The following is a 15,750-nucleotide window of genomic DNA, read 5'->3' as shown; positions in this document are numbered from 1 at the left end:
GCGGATTCATGTCTTCAATGTAATATTCGGCTTGGATATTATGAGCATTTTCCTGTTGCGCTGTACCTTTCTATCACGAAATTCCTACCCTTTTAATCACTGGTCACGATTTTGAGGAAAACCTTGAGCCTCATAAGAGACCGCCGGTCCCCTAACATCAAGCAACATGGGAAAAGTACGTCAGTCTGGGTTGTTCGTTTTTTTTAATGGCCCCGGTGCGGCGGGGGGGGGGGGGATCACCCCGAAGGCTAACTTGACAGTGAAAGGTTATTAGTCCAGAACATCCATCAGTTGTGACGGTTAATTGGGAACGTAAAATACCCGTTGAACGCTGCTGCAGAAATGTATTGCGGTGTTCTCGAACAAAGCACAGATGTGCAGGAATGGAGCAATAATGCAGCATTCTCTTCTCCTGCCGGATGGGAACAAACTGTCCATTTGCAGAGCGGTGCTTGGTGTCTTTGCACGCTGGGGAATCTCCCAGCGTCTGCTGAATTTGCCTTCAGTTCTGTCCATTGCTTGAAGTTCTGAGAGGGGTGCATTTTTTTGCAGACTGGGTCAGCGCCCGCTGCTGCAACTACAGTCAAAAACCCCTGTGCTTCCCCAGGGTTAATTTTTTACTTGGGAAGAGGTAGTGCCTTAGTGGGAGAGCGCACATTTTGAACGCAGAACATGCCGGGGTCAGTCTTTGGTCTCAAGTAGCAGGTGCTGAATGCGTCCTCTCTGTACCTAAAACTCTTCAGAACTGTGGCTAAGTTAGAGCAAACTATACGAAGCCTTGCGCAGAGTTGCCCCAGAAGGTCGGACCAGAACCAACGGGTTGAAATTAAATCAAAAGAGTTTCCGTCTAGACATTAGGAAGAATTTCCTAACAGCTAGAGCGGTTTCTCAGTGGAACAGGCTTCCTCGGGAGGTGGTGAGCTCTCCTTCCCTGGAGGTTTTTAAGAAGAGGCTAGATGGCCATCTGTCAGCAATGCTGATTCTATGACTTTAAGCATATGATGAGAGGGAGGGCACCTTGGCCATCTTCTGGGCATGGAGTAGGGGTCACTGGGGGTGTGTGGGGAAGGTAGTTGTGAGTTTCCTGCATTGTGCAGGGGGTTGGACTAGATGACCCTGGTGGCCCCTTCCAACTCTATGAGTCTATGAAGCTGGCTTAGGGTGGCTAAGACCCCCTGGCCACTGGTGGGGGAGATGGGGTTGCCAGCTCCAGGTTAGGAAACTCCTGGAGATTTGGGGATGGGGCCTGGGGAGGACAGGGACTTCAGTGGGGTACAATGCCACCGAGTCCATCCTCCAAAGCATCCATTTCCTCTAGGGCAGCTGATTTCTGTAGTCTGGAGATGAGCTGTAATTCTAGGGGAATCCCCAGGTCCCACCTGGAGGCTGGCATCTTTAACCTTCCGCGCACCTCTGGGTCTCCTCGCCTTTGCCTGGGATGGGGCCAGACTTCAGCTCTCCCACTGGCCTTTGCCGAGGCCTGCGGAGGCTCCTGCAAAGTCATTCTGGCGTCTCTGTCCGCTCGGAGGCTCCGGTCGGCTCTCCCTTGCAGGTAGCCGCAGTCGTGACAGAAAAGCAGAGCAGACGCGGTGTGTGGGTGGTCCTCCTGCTGACTTCATGGAGCGTTTTTGTCGAGGGTTTTTTCTTTTCTTTTCTTTTTTTGCCGTTCCCAAGCCTGCTAATCTGCAGTGCTGATGCATTGCCATCAGAAGGACTGGGAGAGAGCTTGCAGCAGTATCGCTCTCTCTTTTGGGGATCTCTCCCGATTTAGATCGCTTTTGGCTCTCTCCAGGCTCCCGAATGGATGAGGTCTTCTCGAGGCGGGAGGGGACTGCCAGTTCTTCAGTAGGACTGAGACGGAAAAGCGGTGTTAACTGAAGGCTTCGTGGTGACTGCACCCTTCTTTCAAAAATAATTCTGGAAATGTTATGAGCCTACACATTTTCTTGTGAGCGTCGCTGTCTGCACAGGCCTGCATTAGTCACTCATGGCGCATTCCTAAGAGAAGTGCCTGCGCCGGGCTTAGGAGGCAATGCGGTGGTGCCAAAAATCCATGCAACCCGCATATCTTGGCCAGGAAAAAAGGGGGCGTTCCAGAGCTGTAACGGCTCAGGAGGCCACCTAATGGCGGCCCCAGCTGGCGCCGTGACGCCCCGGGAACACCACCCAGGACACCGGGACGCCCCAGACTTTGCCAGCATTCGGACGCTGTAGGAAGGGTCCGGCGGCGACCGGTGACCGGGCCTGCACGCCGGCGCTGGGGCCACAAACGCCGGCGTACACTGACCGGCCGCCGCTGTGGGCCCTTGCGCCGGCACAGGCCTTCGCCAGCCTCCAAAGGCCTTTTGTCCTGGCCGAAAGAAAAAAAGGAGGTGCCCAGCTTTTGTCCTGGCCGCCAGCTCAGCTCAGGAATGCGCTGTCAGGGTCTCAAAAAGCGGACTTTCCTCCCGCTCTGAAATTTGGCTGCGGCTGGTATCGCGATTTGAGTTTGCTCCGTTTGCGACATCCCTGTTCCTCTTTGTTACGGATGCATGCATGCACAGTGATGAAGCAATCTCAATGGGAGTGCATTATGGTGGCGTCCACGTTCTGTTGGTGCGTCTGTTGCACCAATGTGCCAGACGTACACGCCTGTGTCAGGAAACTGCCACGCATGCACCGATATTTACTTAAAGTTGCATAAATATTTTTCTGTGGCATTTTACGGAGGCACATTTGTGCTTTGGTGAAAACCCCCCGCAAGCAGAATCTTGATATGATCATATGAACAATCGCATTAAGATTGCTTGGTGGGGGGGCCTAACTTAACTAAAGAGAAACGATGTATGGGGTTACACATACTGCTGCCAGAATGACTTTTGCCAGGAAACAAAAAACGACTCCAAAGATAGAGGAATGGTTGGTTAAAAATAAAGAAATATATGTATTAAATCAGTTAACAACACATCAAAAAAAATGGTGATACAATGAGTCTAGATGAGCCATGGTTACGAGCTGTAAATCAAATGGAAAATCTTATATTCAAGGGTGAGAAAGGACAATGTGCTGCAATGATAGTCTAGCTATTTTACAGAGGACTAAACCGTGTATTCGGTGTGGTAGTATGAATGAGCATATTGAAATAAGTTGTAATATAGAAATTCTGTTAAAAAATTTGAGTTTACACATATATAATGTATTTTAAACTATGAAGATTGCTGTATGTTTTTGTTGTTGTTTATTTTATTGAATAAATATTTTTTTAAAAAAAACGGATTGCTGGGGGGCGCATTTTTTTGGTGCATGTGTTTGCATTGGCAAGATGTGGGGCGGGGGGGGTGAGCTGAAAACTACAGCTGTTGTTCCCAACAGAATTCAAAACTAGAACGAACCCAAAAATGGAGGTGTCCTAAGACACCCCTTCCAACTTTGGAAACTCCACAATCCAGCAGAGCGGAATCTGGATGGTCAAAAGTTATACCCTGGAAAATCTGGTTGTTCTTTAAGGTGTTAACTGGACTCGGGTTTTATTTTATGTTTACCTTGTTCCAGTAGGGTTGCCAACCACAAGGTACCAGCTGGAGATCTCCTGCTATTACAACTGATCTCCAGCCGATAGAGATCGGTTCACCTGGAGGAAAGGGCCGCTTCAACAATTGGAGTTTATGGCATTGAAGTCCCTCCCCTCCCCAAACCCCACCCTCCTCGGGCTGCGTCCCCAAAACCTCCCGCCGGTGACGAAGAGGGACCTGGCAACCCTATGTTCCAGTTGTCTACGAAGTGGGATGCTCAGATGTGCGCTCACTTCCCCAAAGAGGAAAAACCGGCCCAAAACGTTCTGGTTTAGTTTTTTCCATTTATTCTTTGTCTTGTGAACCCCGAGATATTTTTTCCTTATCCTATGATTCTGTGAACTTTCTGGAGAGAGAGGGCGAAGGGAATCGTTGTACTTAGTTACTTTTCTTTATCTTTAATAGTCGGGAACTGTAGTCGCCGTACCAAAGGACATGTTTTTATCACTTCTTTTTCAGACACAGCATCCCATAATGAGGGTGAGCCAGAAATATGGTAACCGCCGATAAGAAGCCCCCAACCTTTCAGTCTAATAACTGGAACGTTATCTATTTGATCCGTTTTGAGAAAGGACTTACAATGAAGTTACGTCAATGTGCTCCTTTGCGGAAGGAAATTATATATTGGAAAGGCTTAGGTTTTCGTGGGACCTAAGTTGTACTGGGGGAAACAGATTTTCAGGGCGCTGCTGCTGTTTTGGTGACTCATGGGCCACAGGTTCAAAACACATCCCACCCCCTTGCAGAAGTTAGCTTGAAATCTTCGTTTTAAAGCCGACGTCTGCATGGTATAAATTCATGACATATGCGGGTTTTTCATTTTAGGCATTGTTTTTATAGATCGAGGGATCGGCAGTAGCGACATATAGCTTATGTTTAGATAACGGATTCTTGGGTTCGGTTAACAGCACAAAACCCAAATTGTTCTTGTGGCTCAGTTGAAGTTTTATCATCAGTCGGTTTGAGGCTGGCCGCGGTTTCCTGTTTGGTGAACTCCACACCGGGTGTTTTTTTCTTTTGAAACGGGCTAGCAGCTGTAAAGACCGATGTGCATTCTGACCCCACGCGCCTTTATCCGGGAGCCAGTCCCACAGACTTTAATGTACTTACCCCTCGGGACTGGGACGTACTTCCATAGTAATCTTGCTTACTTTCATGGCTGAAGTAAGAATTCTTTGTGGATTCTCCTGACATGGTTTATTTATACATTTTTGTTCTGACTTACCCTGGGGGTTGTGCTGTTTTGTTCCTCCTCCGATCAGTCATGGTCTTCTGTCCTTGCTAAAAATAGTCTAATTCCCTCGTCCCATATGGGATTCCATCTCTCTCTACTCCAGGGGATTCTCCTGGATTTCCCAGTGGCCTTTGTGAAGCCAGAGTGGTATAATGGCTAGGGTTGCCAACCTCCAGGTAGTTAGCAAATACAAAATAGCAGAAAAACAAGCATTCAATAAATGCAAAGTATGTCTTTGTTCAATTTAGGCATATAGTTTTTGTATAAAAACTTTGTTTTTCTGCTATTTTGTATTTGCTAACTAACTGTATAGCAGGCTAACCTTTATTTACCTAAACCTCCAGGTAGTAGCTGGAGATCTCCTGCTGTTACAACTGATCTCCAGCCAATAGAGATCAGTTCTGGAGAAAATGGCCGCTTCGGCAATTGGACTCTATGGCATTGAAGTCCCCTCCCCTGCCATTTCTCCTAGGATTACAAGTGCTCTCTAGTCAGAGATCAGTACTCTTGGAGGAAACGGCAGTTTTAAGGATGGGCTCTGTAGCATCACCCCCCACCCCCGAGTTTCCAAATCCTGCCCTCCTCAGGCATCATCCACCGAATTCCCAGGGGTTTCCCACGCTGGAGTTTGCAACCCAACTAGCAATCTTAACGTCCACACTGGGTCAGTACCTTTCTGGCACATTGGAGAAAACAGGAGGTTTGGCACAATTCTCTCGAACCGGGCTCGTAAGCAAGCTGCTAGCTTTAGAGTTTGTGCCTTTGTCCTGTTTCGGCCTGGTTCAGGCAGGGCTTGGCTATCGTTTTTGACGCAGGTAGATCTGATTAAATCTGGAACAGTTAAAGAGAGAATCTCCAGATAACTCCAGGTCAGGGACGTCCGGATCCTTCCCCTTTCATGCGAGTATATCAGAACGGAGAGGCATTCTGGATATTAATTGCTGTCACATCTTTGCAAATGGAAAACTGTCATCTCTGGGAAGGTTGCTTTTCTGCTATGTTTAGCTGTTGGTCTTGTCTGTTTAGGAGCCCCGTGGCGCAGAGTGGTAAGCTGCAGTACTGCAGTCCAAGCTCTGCTCACGACCTGAGTTCGATCCCGATGGAATTCGGTTTCAGGTAGCCGGCTCAAGGTCAACTAGCCTTCCGTCCTTCCGAGGTCGGTCAAATGAGGACCCAGCTTGCTGGGGGTAAAGGGAAGACGACTGGGGAAGGCACCGGCCAACCACCCCGTAAACAAAGCCTGTCTGGTAAACGTCGGGATGTGACGTCACCCCATGGGTCAGGAATGACCCGGTGCTTGCACAGGGGACCCTTACCTTTTACTTGTATGTTTTGTACAACTACTGTTTTAAACGGGCAACATAAGACACCCTCCGTTCTGTATTATGAAGGAAGATGTTCTAACAAATGAATGAAAAAGGCTCTTCCAGAAGAGGTTTGTCTACTCTATGACTAATTGACAGTACAGAACGAGAAACTGGTTTACAATACATTGACGACACAGTGTGTTTTTCCCCCCAAGCAAAGGGCGAGAAATAAATATAAGCTTGAATTTGCAACGCACGTTTTAAGAAGAAATTAACAAGACTCTTCGCTTTCTTTTTGACACATTTGCTTCAGGCGTACGGCTCCGGATGCGACATTGTTATTTTGGCGCATGACTTCGAATGTGTGCAGATTATTCCTGGTGCTAAGCATGGAAACATCCAAGTCAGCTGCGTGGAGTGCTCCCAACACCAAGGAAGGGTAAGGACGTGAAAGCATTTGCCACACGGGCAGAACGGCAGTGGGTGTTTTCAAGTTCTGAGGCTAAAATTGAACATGTTTTCCCATAGTAGGAGATGGTTGCTTTACACCAACTCGACCAATGGGTCGTCTAGCTAGTAAGAGGGGAGCGGACATGTTCATGGAGGATAGGGCTATCCGTGGCTACTAGTCAAAATGAATACTAGTCATGATGCTTACCTATTCTCTCTAGGATCAGAGGACCATGTCTGTTATCTTAGGTCCTGGGGAACACAGGCAGGATGCTGCAGCCGTCTTGTTTGGGGGCTTCCTAGAGGCACCTGGTTGGCCACTGTGTGAACAGACTGCTGGACTTGATGGACCTGGGTCTGATCCAGCAGGGCTTTTCTTATGTTCTTATGTGGTGATGGCTGCCAACTTGGAAGGCTTTAAGAGGGGAGTGGACATATTCATGGAGGAGAGGGCTATCCATGGCTACTAGTCATGGTTAGGGTTGCCAACCTCCAGGTACTGGTAAAGCCAGAATCTTTAGCGTTTCTTTTGCCGGGAAAGTGTTTCAACTGGGTTAATTAAAGATCAAAATTATGATGATCTGTGAAATTAAAATGTAGGGCTTCGGTACCTTTTATTGGATTAGCTTGGGTTTGATTGAAAATTTTAATGTTGCGGTTTGTGGTTTCGTTGTATTACTCTGCTTTATAACCCGCTTCAAGCAAGTCTATGAAGGGGCAGTGCAACTTTTCAGTGTCAGTCTCCTAAAATTCTGTCTGCTTTAAACTTAATTTCACAACTGGAACTAGAGAAGATTGTGTAGCTTATGTTGAAGAGGGGTATAGAGTCTAAAATCTTTTTAAAATTCTGCCTAACTGGGAAATGCCGCTTGATTCTATTTCATAGCCTTTCTGTTGACATTCAGTATAAAAGGGGGACCGTTTTACATGAACAAAATTGCTCCGTTCGCCTCTGATTATAAATAGTTTATTGATCAACCTCTCTGATCGTCATTGAGAGAAGCCAGATGCAAATTAAATCATCGGGGTGTGCCTGGCTTTTTGAATAGGCAAGTGGGATTATAGGCTTTCTGAATAGGCAAGTGGAAAACGGAATTTCACATTTCTCTTAGTGTTGAAGTGTTAAATAGTGAGACGTGTTGTGGTCTCTCCATTGCCTTCATCCTGCCTCTATTGATCAAGTCCTCTGTTGTGGAAAATCCTGCTAATATTAGCTGGCTGGCTTGCTTATTTATTTACTGGTCATACATATCAAATGTCTCTTGGGTAAAACGGACGGGGTTTATTTTCCTGGGCCGACGTAGTCCCTACATATGCCGTGGAATGAGAACTTCAGTTCCTCAGCAGTTCCTTCCAGATGTCAAAAGAACATAAGAACATAAGAAAAAACATGTTGGATCAGATCAATGCCCATCAAGTTAGTCAATCTGTTCACACAGTGGCCAACCAGGTGCCTCTAGGAAGGCCACAAACAAGACGACTGCAGCAGCACCATCCTGCCTGTTTCCCACAGCACCTAATATAATAGGCATGCTCCTCTGATCCTGGAGAGGATAGATATACATCATAGCACCTTCTGCATACCAAGCAGATGCTCTACCTTCCCCCTACTGGTTGTAGTACCCCACACTACCCATGATTCTTCCCCCTTTTTGAGGGCTCTGTGCTCAGACACCAAAACTAGCTACTGACTCCGTTCTGAAAGGTTACAGGAGCGCCCCCATCGCCTAACATGTATAACAGAAACGAACAACAGGTATCTCACAAGACAGGTAGATAGATCTGCCGTTCGTCTCTTTCATACCTAGCGTCGTGGCTTTGTAACCCGAGAAGGCATTCCTCTAAGAAGGTTGCCATTAAAATTGCAAGCTTTCTTGCGTGGCGGTTGTTTTACGGAAGAACTGCGCGGGTTACATTTGAGCACGCACGTTTTGCAGATTGTGTTGGGGTCACTCTTGCCGTTGCTTTAAATCCTTCCATGTAGATGGAATGTGTATCCTTATAGTCACTGTAAACCACACTCCTTTACTCTGTCTACCTTTATTTCAGGTGACAGCAGATGGAACTAGGAATCGCAACGATGCCCCAGATTCCACTCTCGTGGTACAAGGGTTGGAAGGGGTTTGCTAGGCCATCTGCTCCAACCCCCTGGCTCGATGCTGGAAATCCAGAGCTAGCGCAGTGTAGTGGTTAAGAGCGGTAGAGAGCCAGCGTGGTGTAGTGGTTAAGAGCGATGGTTTGGAGCGGTGGACTCTGATCTGGACAACCGGGTTCGATTCCCCGCTCCTCCACATGAGCGGAGGAGGCTAATCTGGTGAACTGGATTTGTTTCCCCACACCTCCACATGAAGCCAGCTAGGTGACCTTGGGCTAGTCCCAGCTCTGTCAGAGCTCTCTCAGCCCCACCTACCTCACAGGGTGTCTGTTGTGGGGAGGGGAAGGTGATTGTAAGCCAGCTTGATTCTCCCTTAAGTGGTAGAGAAAGTCGACATATAAAAACCAATTCTTCTCCTTCTTCTAAATCATTCCTGACAGACAGCTGTCCATCCTCCATTTGGAAAGACCTCCTGCGAGGGAGTCCCCATTCACAGTCCTTTTTATTCAGGAAGAGCTTCCTGGTTTATGTCATACAGTTCCTCGTGTGCTTGTGTAGCATTGCCTAGTCAGTGTTGCATAGACTAGGAAGTTGTGCTCGGTAACCGTTCCATGTGTGTTTTCGGATCCCCTTCGGAGGTCCAGATTGTTAACTGGTTTATGAGCCCGACTCCACTTCTTCGTTGCATGCGAACAGGGCTTGCTCTGGAAGTTACAGGATGTAGAACACAGGTTGTGTTTTTTGATTTCCCAACTGCCTGTTTGCACAAGGGAGGGGAGCGCAACGCAACGGGTCCCTTTTAAATGCGCCCTCTGGTACAACAGTCAAGTAACGCTCGTCTACATTTTTTTTGCTTTCTGCCAGAACCCATCCTTGTGTACAACACTGTGTAGGGAAATGTGTTTCTGTGCCTATAAATAGCAAATGATCCGCACGCGTTTTACGGACGGCTTTAATGTTTGGTTTGCTCAATCTGTTCTAGATTGCGGCCTCTTACGGAAACGCTGTCTGCATCTTTGAGCCCCTGGGTATAAATTCCCACAAGAGGAATTGTGTAAGTATTTATTGCACGTTACAAAAGACTGAGAGGTTGTTCATTGCTCTGAGCAGGTAACAGCATTCCTGGTGGGTGGTTCTGGAGAGGGGGTTGCCAAGGCCAGAGGCCCACGCTCCACGGCCAACTGGTACATTCTGTAGGGTCACCAACTCTGCAAAAAGGTATTCTGGAACTTGGAACTCATTAACTATAGGAAGGCCTACACTTTAGCCCAATGGCAAGCCCTGCCATCACCAGTTTTAGATGGAAAATATAAGAAGATCCCAAGATCTGAAAGTCTGTACCCTTGAAGGTCAGGTGACATAGAAACTATCGAACATGTATTCTTCAGCTGTCTTATCATTGGGCTCGTATTAGACTTATTGATCCCCTGACCAGCGGATTCCCAGATAAGTCGGCTGAGTTCCTGTCTAAGAAGCTTCTGATGGGGGAGACTCCTCATCTTTCGCTCCCCACTGCTGAATTCTGCACCATCGCAATTAAAACACGCAAAAATAGGGTGGGGGAAAAATGGTTAAACTCTTTTATACGTCTATATTTTTAGTAATTTTAAGTTGGCAAGCCACTCTTGTGTCATGCACTAATTTTGTATAGCTTATTAATACCAGATTTTTTATCAATTTTTGTAACTTGTAATAGTTTTTACAGTTTTATCAAGCTGAACATATGATATACTAACTCCTGGCTGGTCAAATAGACTGTATCAACAAACTTGACTTGACTATTCTGGGACTTTATTTCCCCCTGCCCCTGTGCTGTCTCCCCAGTTCCATTTTTCCAGTCATTTTGTGGAAGAGCAGCGGCTGAGGCTTTTGAAATACAAGTTGGCCTCTGTATTTTAGTGCCCTGAATCCCCTTTTTTATATATATAAAAAAATCAGTTTTGTTTTTTTACAGGGATAGCTATTATTGGAGTTGTAGGGGGGAAAAGGTTTGCAGTGGCATTTCTGCGCATATCGAGATGTCCCTGTAAGAAAGGAAACCATTTTCTTCTGTGTTCCCCTCTATGGGACTCTTTAATTTTGCTCTTTGTAATGAAGAAATGGAACATGCGCTAATTTCCCCCTCCTCTTTAATGGCGTACAGAGAATGAGCTATTCATGCCAGACAGCGCGAGTTCAAGAACATTTTTTTCTGCTGCTCGTACCCAACACTGTGCCTTGTGACTAAGCAGTATTTAATTTGGCTATATCATCTGGATCTAAGCATCGCAGCAGAAAAATGCTGTTTTTCCGGAAAGCAGGGGCCTAAAGTAGTCAAACACACTTGTAGGAAATGAAGATCTAAGGCACTGCTTTGTGATTCTGTATCGAAACAAATATTTTTTTCCCAAGGGTTCGATCGTGCAGATTCATTCCACTGGCGGAGGCGATGTCCTCTAGCCAAAGAAGCCTCCCCCAACAATGTGTTCTTGCAGGATCCAGCTTTTTAATTATTATTATAAACCTTTAGAATATAACATACATATATCATCAAGTTACTTTCCTTTGACAGCTGGTTTCTAAGGTGCTGCTGGACTCGAATCTCGATGTTCTACTGCAGACCAGACCTCTAAAATTGCCTTTCCTTTGACAGTAACCGATAATATCCATAGCTTACAAATACATAGCATAGATAAACGAAGCCATAGTAAGTGAAATATTTCATTATTCTTTGTATGTGTGAAGTGCCGTCAAGTCGCTTCCGACTCATGGTATGTATCAGTGTCCTCCAAAATGTCCTATCTTTGACAACCTTGCTCAGGTCTTGCAAATTGAGGGCTGTGGCTTCCTTTATTGAGTCAATCCATCTCTTGTTGGGTCTTCCTCTTTTCCTGCTGCCCTCAACTTTTTCTAGCATGGCTGTCTTTTCTAATGACTCTTGTCTTCTCACAATGTGACCAAAATACAATAGCTTCAGTTTAGTCATTTTATCTTCTAGGTTCAGTTCAGGCCTGATTTGATCTATAACCCACTGATTTGTTTTTTTTGGCAGTCCACAGTATCCATAACACTCTCCTCCAACACCACATTTCAAAGGAATCTACTTTCTTCCTATCAGCTTTCTTCAATGTCCAGCTTTCAGACCCATACATAGTAATAGGGAATACGATGGCATGAATTAACCTGATCTTGGTGGCCAGTGACACATCCTTAACTTAAGAATCTTCTCTAGCTCCTTCATGGCTGCCCTTCCCAGTCTCAATCTCCTTCTGATTTCTCGGCTGCAGTCTCCCTTTTGGTTGATGATGGAGCCAAGGAATAGAAAGTCGTCCACGACTTCTGTTGTTTTAAGACTCCCAAGTTTTGTCGCCTCCTCTGGCTTAACTTTGTTCCAGTGGTTGAAAAATAAAGACCATCTTTGCATAAAGAGTGACTGTGGCTATTTCTCTCCCCGTCTCGTCTGTTTGTAAACCGCAGTCTTATCCATTACCGTAATTAATCCAGCCTCTTTTGAGGTTTTTTCCTTCCCTAAGAATTAATTCTAACTATTCTCTTGCAGCAACTGAAGTGCCAGTGGTTGAAAACGGGGCAGTTTTTCCTCAGTTCTATGACCTTCAATTTGGCGTGGGACCCCCAAGGTAACAGAGAATCGTCCTCCGTGACTGTGTATTATATTACCGTTGGGTTCCTCTCCAAGGGACAATATTTTGATTCCAGTGGATGGGGGAAGAGTACAGCTGGAAAACGTTGGTTGGGGATGCGTCTACTCTTTGCCTGTGCGATGCTTAGTGTTAGATCGCGGACAGTATTGGTGCATCTGTGTAACCAGACAGCTTCCTTGAAATGAGCATCACTTGGAGCCAGCCTTGGCAGTCCTGGAGAGAAGACCATAGCAAGGAAGCTTGTGGCCATGCTAAGAAGAGTTATCGCTTTCTAAGCCAGTTGTCTTGGAAGGGTGTAACTCTGCCTAGCCTGTCCCTGTTAGACTTGGGAAAACCTTCAGAATTGTGGGGGTTGTCTGTCAGTTTTAGATGGGTTTTTAATGAATGGGAGCTGAGAAATGTCTGCAGAAGATCACCGGAGTATAAGACTCTATTTGCATGGCTCTCTTCTTCTTTATTTGGTTCTTAGGGACACAAATTTCACTTTCTGAGATATTTAAACATTGCAAACCCACCCACCCCCCATAAGTAAAATGAGTGTATGATAGGAATTCTTTTATTTTGATCTCCTACTGTGGTTAAATCCTTCCAGGTAACCGGCTGCTGACGGCAACAGATTTCTTGCAGTTATGGGCCCCTCCATCTAGCGATATCCTTGAAGAAGAGGAGGAGGAAGAAGATGTCCTCAAAGAAGATAAAATTCATCCTGTTCTAAATGATTGGAAATGTGTTTGGCAGTGCAAGTAAGTTGGCAGTTAGTGGGAGATGGGCTAGAAAGAAAGAGAGAGGCTGTTCGTGTCTACAGCTCCTCAGAAGTAATTCCCTGTATGTGAGCCAGCATGGTGTGGTGGTTAAGAGTGGTGGACTCTGATCTGGAGAACCGGGTTTGATTCCCCACTCCTCCGCATGAGTGGTGGACTCTAATCTGCTGAACCAGGTTGGTTTCCCCACTCCTCCACATTAAGACCTTGGGCTAGTCACAGTTCTCTCCGAACTCTCTCAGCCTCACCTACCTCACAGGGTGTCTGTTGTGAGGAGAGGAAGGGAAGGAGATTGTAAGCCGGTTTGAGTCTCCCTTAACTGGTAGAGAAAGTCAGAATAGAAAAACCAACTTTTCTCCTCCTCCTCCTCCTCCCCCCCACCCCGAAGCTGTCTCCTTACTCTGTCACGTTACTTTGTTTTTATCCTCTATAAATATTACTTGCCCTGACCTGGGTGGCCCAGGCTAGCCTGATCTCATCAGATCCAGAAGCTAAGCAGGGTCAGCCCTGGTTAGTATTTGGATGGGAGACCGCCAAGGAAGTCCGGGGTTGCTGTGCAGAGGAAGGCACTGGCAAACCACCTCTATTAGTCTCTTGCCATGAAAACCCCAAAAGGGGTCACCATAAGTCGGCTGCGACTTGAAGGCACTTTACACACACGCATACATATTACTTAAATTTGCTTTAACGAATACTTAAAATAGTAATTTCTGCTCCAATCTGACGAAGCGAGCTTTGACTCACTGAAGCTTATACGCCGGCAAATATTGTTGGTCTTTAAGGCGATTCCGGCGTTGCTTAAATCAAGAGTCTCATACGCTCTTTGTGCTTTAGGACGGCGGTTTCTGTACATCTGATGGAGTGGTCACCCGACGGCGAATATTTTGCGACGGCCGGGAAGGTAAGGGTGAGCGAAGGGACGTGTTCACAACGTCATCTGTGCTCAGTGAATTTAGAACACTTTACCCTACGAAACTGCCGGATGCCGCATCAGAATATTAACTCCCTCTTGTCTTCTGCGACTGGGCAAAAATGTTCGGGGGCCGCTCTTTCTAACGCACGCCATGTTGCCTCTATTGGCAGCCAGTCGAATTAGCGTGCATTTTGTCACGTTTCTCTCCTGCCCTTCTTCTGCAGAGACGAGGGCAGTGAACTTGTGTGTCACATGAACACATGAAGCTGCCTTCTACTGAATCAGACCCTCGGTCCATCAAAGTCAGTATTGTCTACTCAAACCGGCAGCGGCTCTCCAGGGTCTCAGGCTGAGGTCTTTCCCATCATCTAACCTGCCCAGTCCCTTTAACTGGAGATGCTGGGGATTGAACCTGGGACTTCCTGCATGCCAAGCAGGTGCTCTACCACTGAGCCGCATCCCCTCCTTTGCCAGGCCATTATATTGTTGAATGCCGTGCCAACTCACACCTGCTACAACATGATGAGGTGAATGCCGCTGGTGAAACCCAGAAATGCTCTCGCTTGTGCATTCACACCAGGGTCTGGTCGGCCACTTCTCGGGTCCCCTTGTGGGGTCAGGATTTAGCCTGTGTCTGGAGCGACCCTGAGGTCACAGGTGAGGAAGCCCAGAGTGGGAAAGGCAGTGACGTTCTATCCAATACTTGGCATGGAGTGGTGATTCTGCAAGGGATTTAGTGTGCAGTCCTAAGGAGAGCTACACCCTTCTAAGTCCACAGTAGTCAGTGGGTTTAGTAGAGTATAGCCCCAGGCTAACCTGATCTTGTCAGATCTCAGAAGCTAAGCGGGGTCAACCCTGGTTATTATTTGGATGGGCGACCTTCAAGGAACACCAGGGTCGTGATGTGGAGGGAGACAATGGCAAACCACCTCCAAACGTCTCTTGCCTTGAAAGCCCTACGGGGTTGCCATAAGTCAGCCGTGACTTGACGGCACGCACGCACAACTCTGCTTAGGATTGCACTGTAAATATGCAGTCCTACGCAGAATTTCTCCAGTGTAAGCCCATTGATGCCAGTGAATCAGATCTGTGATCTCCTCCTCGTCCCATTTGACCTTGAGGGGTTGAGACGAAAATGGTCGGGTACGTGTGCCTCAGCTCTGAGATGAAATAGAGCTTTATATATTTAATAAACTAATCGATCTGTAATTACTGGGATCCTTCCTATTCCCTTTCTTATAAAAAGGAATCGCCACCGCATTACCCCAGCCCTGTTATAGAGCTAAATAAGCAAAGGAGAGCCCTAACCTTGGCAAGAGGGTCAGCCTTGCCTTCAGCAGTCCTGGAGGGAAAGTATAGGAAGGTATCAAGATCTGAGTGGGCATGCCCTTGTGGGTCAGGTGAAATGGAAAGTACAAGTCATGTACTATTTAGGTGTATCTATTATGGGGGGGGGGAATCAGTGGGTTATAGATCAAATCAAGCCTGAACTGACCCTAGAAGCTAAAATGACTAAACTGAGGTTGTCGTACTTTGGTCACATTACGAGAAGGCAAGAGTCACTGGAAAAGACAGTCATGCTAGGAAAAGTTGAGGGCAGCAGGAAAAGAGGAAGACCCAACAAGAGATGGATTGACTCAATAAAGGAAGCCACAGCCCTCAATTTGCAAGACCTGAGCAAAGCTGTCAAAGATAGGACATTTTGGAGGACGTTGATTCATAGGGTCGCCATGAGTCGGAAGCGACTTGACGGCACTTGACAGTGACTTGATGGCTAATTCTTCCTCTTATTAACACA

At 46.7% G+C, this 15,750-nt stretch overlaps 1 protein-coding gene across 2 annotated transcripts in view; it reads left to right on the top strand.

Annotated features, from left to right (window-relative positions):
• The window catches only part of DMXL2 (Dmx like 2), a 73,517-nt gene that overhangs the window by 6,702 nt on the left and 51,065 nt on the right, over positions 1 to 15,750 (top strand). For both annotated transcript variants that reach the window (XM_056865696.1, XM_056865695.1), the window contains exons 2-6: positions 6,406 to 6,531; positions 9,620 to 9,691; positions 12,176 to 12,254; positions 12,871 to 13,021; positions 13,874 to 13,940. In XM_056865696.1, the coding sequence (XP_056721674.1) occupies positions 6,406 to 6,531; positions 9,620 to 9,691; positions 12,176 to 12,254; positions 12,871 to 13,021; positions 13,874 to 13,940 (495 nt within the window). The remainder of the gene's footprint in view (positions 1 to 6,405; positions 6,532 to 9,619; positions 9,692 to 12,175; positions 12,255 to 12,870; positions 13,022 to 13,873; positions 13,941 to 15,750) is intronic.

This window comes from Euleptes europaea, chromosome 20 (assembly GCF_029931775.1).
Source record: "Euleptes europaea isolate rEulEur1 chromosome 20, rEulEur1.hap1, whole genome shotgun sequence".
NCBI lineage: Eukaryota > Metazoa > Chordata > Lepidosauria > Squamata > Sphaerodactylidae > Euleptes > Euleptes europaea.
Note: the sequence above shows the minus strand (reverse complement) of the source record. Positions and strands in the feature narration are given on the sequence as shown.